We start from the raw sequence: 5,732 nt of genomic DNA on the forward strand, positions 1-5,732 counted from the left end.
TTCTCACACCGGAGTCGGGTCAAGGAGAGAACCCCCTTTCTCCCCTTGGCGAGGCTAACGGTGCTCTTTTTTGCAGAGTTATCGGAGAAGAAGATCAGTCGGATCTGAATCAATCGAGTGGAAACCAACCTTTTTATGCGGATTCAAACCCCCTAGATAACTTGGTTCCGACCATTTATCTAGTGTTTCTTCATTGGCGCCCACCGATTCCTCTGTTTTTCAGTTTTCATCTCATTCCGATTCAGTTCTTTTCATCCTCTATTATGGCAGCAAATTCATCATCTCATCGACAAACCGGTCCTCGACCGAATGTCGAGAACAATGTTCAAATAGAAGGGATTCTAGAGGATGCCTCGGATGATAACGAGGTTCAATCCAACCGGGCAAACGATCCTCCAGAAATATTACCAGCAAACCCTGCTCAATCAATTTTACCACCAGGGGAAACTCCAATATCCTGGTATGTCAGGTCTCAAGGGGCACTAAACGCAGTATACACACAGCTGTGTGCTCAGACTGCTCCCTTAACTCAGTCACGAAGACCAGGATCTCGGGCAAACGCGTCCCAACGGGAAAATTCAATTTACGGGGGTACAAAAGTTTATGCTAGATCCACATCACAACATGAGTACACTCAAACAGAAAGTCATGGTAGATCACATCCTCACCGAAGACAATCGGTCCATGACAGGTTAGGTTCCCAACGGGACACCCACACTGACGAGTCTGATCCAACATATCGTTTAAGTGCAAATACCAGTGTGTTCAATCGATTGCAACCAAATTATAATAAATGCAGGCCTCGAGCAGTTTTTAACCCTGAGGCAGAACACAACTATGATTTGATTTACCGCCCTGCGGAAGCAGCGGAAAATTCAAAGTTCATCATGGAAATAGCTTTGGCTCCACTGGAGAAAGCTAAATTACCATCCAACGTCAGTAAATTTAATGGGCTAACAGACCCCGATGACCACCTAAGAGTATTTACCAGTGCAGGTCTGGTTGGAGGGTGGACCCTTCCACTATGGTGTCATCTGTTCGTTCAGACCCTGACCGGACCAGCGCGAATTTGGTTTGATAACCTACCAATCGGACAGATCGAATCATGGAAGGATCTGCGTGAAAAGTTTTTGACACACTTTAGCCAGCAACGGCGTTCCACTCGTGATACATCTGACGTCATGAACATTTGGCGTCGCGATGACGAGAGTTTGGAGGATTTCATCACCAGATACAATAAAGAGGTGTTAGAGATTGGCGGAGTTCATGAGCAACTAATCCGCACACAATTCAAGTATGCGGTTAGATGTGACGACATGATTAAGGTCTTATCCGGAACAGAAGGCCTTCCAAAAAACTGGGAGAAGATAATGGCGGCAGCCAAGGTTTACGCGCAAACAGAGAAGAATCTTACTACAAATAGGCCACCACCACCATACAATAGGCCTGCGGACTTAAGTTCAACCGGCGAAAGAAGGTCAAAAAAATCATGGCGTGAGTCTGGAAGTCGTTCGTATGAAGATGCCCGCACAACAATCAACAAACTCACCGCGCAGAGGGAGAACAAACATGAAAATAGGGAGAGACAATGGACTCCCCTAACAAAAACCCCGGCGGAGGTCTTAAGTACCGAAGACTATCAATTCAAACCCCCAATCCCAATGAAAAGCAAGTGTGGACAAGACCCGGCACAATACTGCGAATATCACAAAGATAACGGGCATACCACAAACAACTGCATCTCTCTACGCACAGAAATAGAGAAAGCCCTCAAGAGCGGCGAACTCACACATTTACTCCAAAATGTGCGCAAAGAGATTAAGCAGATAACCCGGGGTGAAGAAGGCCCAAGCAAACGGGCGAAAACCTAAAAACCAACTCTATAAGTTTCCTGCGGAAAGACATGATTCATCAAGCAAGCGGAAATGTTAGAGAGTAAGTTAAGTTTCACATAATTATTTTAAACAAAACTTTGTAAAAGCCTCTGTGCTCTATCCGTAAATAAAATTGCAAAGTTTCTATTATTTCTATGTTTACAAAGTGCATGCAATTTCTTTTAGTAAGCGCAAAAAACATTATGGTAGTTCTAAAAATAAGCTTCATGAACGGTCAGTGATAACATCACAAACGGCCACAAGTTCAAACATCAGCTTTAATACCAACATCATTCGCCTTACTCGACAAAAGCAATTGTACTCATGCAAGATATTGTAAACAAACAAATAGAAACGTCATCCTATTCTTAGCGTACAGATACGCCATAAACAAAAAAAAATAATAAAACTTTCAAGCACGGTAGTGTTTAAGTTACTTGCGCAGCAGCGCACCAGCAGAAATAGGGATTACATCCCAAATATTACAAGAAAATTGTCCAAAACATTTTTCAACCTATGACAAATCTTCACCCTCATCCGGAAAGATTTCCCTTAGTTGCGCTACGTGATCATCAGATTGCAGCGCAACATTTATCAAATCCATAACCGGCAGTTGCAAGTTGTTGAACTCTGTCTTCAAGGCAGCAAGCGCGGCACCAGTGTCCACACCAAAGGTTGCAGACTTACTGTTGTCCCAGTCAACCTTTAAAGCACTGTTCACATGATGGGAACATTCAGCATATCCTTGCGCATACCCATCTCTTCGCGCAGCAACCACTAAACGAGCAACGGTTTTATCTAACTCTTCAGAGTTCAACACAGACTCAGCAACCTATAAAGAGAGAGAAAAGATGAATGAACAAAAAGCGCGTTAACAAGTTTTACAACCAAAAGGAGAAAAGTAACTTACACAGGCAATACCGCGATCTTTTAACCAAGCCATATCGTCCTTCAAAGGTTCAAGCTCGCTTTCCGCCGTAACCCGCGCCATTTCTGAACTCTCCAACTTCTCTTTAGCTTCAGATAAGCGGCGGGAGGTTTCAGTATTCTCGTAATGCGCAAGCTCCAGATCCTTTCTAAGTTGTTCCTGATCAGCAACCAAAACAGTAAGTTCTTCTAACTCTTTATCTCTAAGGGCAAGAGTGGCTAAAGCTTGTACCTCTCGTTGCTCACTGCGCTCCCTATGAGAACGCGCCTCCTCTAGCGCAGCTTCTACATCAGCTTTCTCCTTCTTCAACTTGTCTACCTCCGCATCTTGACCCTTCAATTTTCCAACCTCAGCTTTAAGGTTGTTAATGATATCACGAAGGTTTGATTTCTCAGCATTATCTTTCTCGCAAATTCTTCTCTAGTTTTTGCGTTCCTCAGAAAGAAGAGCAACTTCAGCTTCCGCTTTTCTTTTCCAACCAGCTACAGACCATTCCTCAGTCTTACGCTCAGCTTCAAACTTGGTTTGATCAGCTTCCAACTTAGCCTTCAGCTGAGCCAAGCGTTTCTCATCTTTGGCAAATTTCTTTTGAGACGCCATAAAAGATTCCTGGTCCTTATGCATATTATACCACTCACGCACTATGCGATGAGTGGTAGACACGTGAGAAGCAGTCTCTTCAAAATAAGATTGGTAGGTTTGTTCATAAGACCGGCCTTCTTGAAACTTGACCTCTCCAGGCGGAAGTATCCCCTGCATCCAGTCTTGGCACACGCGCCAATTCGAGAAGGTGTCACCTTTCTTTAAATTCCAAACAGCGGTGTGAGGATCAGAGGCATCTTTCTCCACATAAGCCCGGTAGTAATAATCTCCCAGAGTTTCTTCCGGACGGATTGGAGACTGTTTACCAACACCAGCAGATGAGCTTTGTCCCTCAACCGTCACCTTCTCAACATGCTCAGGCATAACATCAGAAGGGTTAGGGGAAGAAGTCGAAGTTTTTTCAGCAGACGTTTCTTTCCCCGGATCTTCAGCAACAGTTTCAGGGGTATATGGCTTACCAGCATCATCCATCACACCTGGATCAAGAACTTTTTCAGCTTCTTTAGCAGTATCAACAGGCTCCCTAGCCTCAACAATATTCTCCGCACCACCGTCAGCAACTCCTGTAGGCTCTGACTGATCAACCTCAGGAGCACGCGGAGGGGTGGATGGAAGCTCTTCATTTACCACAGATTGCAGTTCTGTGGGAACAGGGGAAACAGAAACCTCTGAAAAAGCAACAAGAAGCTTTAAAAAATTTAACACACATAAAGGAAACATGAAAGGACAACACTTACCAACAGATTCTGGAATAAAAGAGTCAAGATTCCCTTTTCTGGTGATTTTCTTCCTCTGAACTTTCTTAGGAGGTTGACCCTCCATATCAGTATCAGCTTGTTTCCTTTTACCTGCTTTCCTGTGCACCAAGTGTTCGGGACTAGAATCCAAATCGATAGGATCATTTGGATTGGATGGAGGAATATCAGCAGAATCCCTCGGTTCAGGTTTTGGCTCTCGTACAGTTACTGCAGGGGTAAGACCCTCCAAAGAATCAGAAACCACCACATAATCACACCTGGAGTCAGAGGAACGGCGCATACCTTTCTTCTCTCCAACATTTCTTGTCTTCAAAATAGGATCTTTATCAGCGCCACCCTTCTTCGGCGCAGAAATAGAAGATACCGCGCGTTTCTTCCTTTCAGGGCCTATGCCCAAATTCAACAACTCACCTACAAAGGCGCACACAAAAATTTACCCACAAAGCGCAAAAAGAAAAACAAAAACAGATATAGCTTACCAGCACCAGCAGTTGGTTGGGCAGACAGATCCGCATCCCGCGGACGAACAAAATTTCCTACAATGCGATGGTACCAAAGTTCCTCGTCAGGATTCTTCTTGATGGTACCCATTCTCCCGCCTTCCCTCTTAAAGGCAACAACATATAAAGAAACAACTGCAAGCAAAAAAAAAATACTAAGTCAAAAAAAAAAAAAAACGAGAAGAAGATGGAAACGGGGAAAACCCCAATCTTACCACGACCATCCTCGGTGTACACCGGTTTGTCATCACGCTTCATCTTCCAATTTAAACTCATGCCAGCCCCAACAAGAGCTTTCTCTGGTAAAGCAACATTGGGCACATCCTTCAAATCTTGATACCAGTTTTCATCAACAGGGGTCTGAAGCGTCTCGAACGGAACGTCTTCCTTCCCCCTTAGAACCATCCTCACCGGAATTATTCCAGCCTTGATAAAAAAGAATTTTTGTTTCCAGTCGTGAAAAGATTTTGGGGGTTGCTGTAGAATCTTCTTTGCAGAAGCCCTCTGAACAAACGAATAGAATCCTTGGGTACAATGCATCTGATGAAAAACCCTAAATCGGGAAACGGTTGGCTCAACATACATAGTCCGACACACAAATTCAAAATGTCGAACCCTAACCATACCGATAGGATGAAGTTGGGAGATGTGCAGGTTGTAAAACTCAAGGATTTCAAGGAAAAACCTAGTGACAGGCAAACGAAAGTTACCTTCACAAAAGAAATCCCAAAAAAGGGTAATATACCCAGCCGGGGCATCCGCTGCAGTCTGCCCCTCTTCAGGATACAGAGCACCCCAGCTTTCTAGAAATTTAAGATTCCGAATCAGGCCATCAAAGGCCGCTCTGGACCACTTTAACGGTGGAAGACCAGTTGACATTTCTTCAGCAAGATCCTCTTGGTGTTCTCCGGTCGACATAAGAGGAGGCACTGATAAACCTTTTCTCAGAAGAACGGAACAGGAGAAGTTTTCAACAAAATAATGATTACACAAAAGGAAGAGTTACTCAATCGTTATATATACTCATCGCAATAAAGGGCATAGGTAACCGCCACAACAACTTTTTCGA

At 44.1% G+C, this 5,732-nt stretch overlaps 1 protein-coding gene across 1 annotated transcript; it reads left to right on the forward strand.

Moving 5' to 3' along the window:
* Window positions 1-263: 263 nt before the first annotated feature.
* Window positions 264-1,871, forward strand: LOC110933948. Its single transcript, XM_022177148.1, has one exon. It carries the CDS (start codon window positions 264-266, stop codon window positions 1,869-1,871), a length of 1,608 nt encoding a protein of 535 aa, XP_022032840.1.
* The last annotated feature ends 3,861 nt before the right edge of the window (window positions 1,872-5,732 follow it).

Source organism: Helianthus annuus, chromosome 4 (genome assembly GCF_002127325.2).
Source record: "Helianthus annuus cultivar XRQ/B chromosome 4, HanXRQr2.0-SUNRISE, whole genome shotgun sequence".
Classification (NCBI taxonomy): Eukaryota; Viridiplantae; Streptophyta; class Magnoliopsida; order Asterales; family Asteraceae; genus Helianthus; species Helianthus annuus.

Excerpts from the sequence above, each read along its gene's own strand:
- LOC110933948 (XM_022177148.1), top strand. The coding sequence starts at position 264 with ATGGCAGCAAATTCATCATCTCATCGACAAACCGGTCCTCGACCGAAT.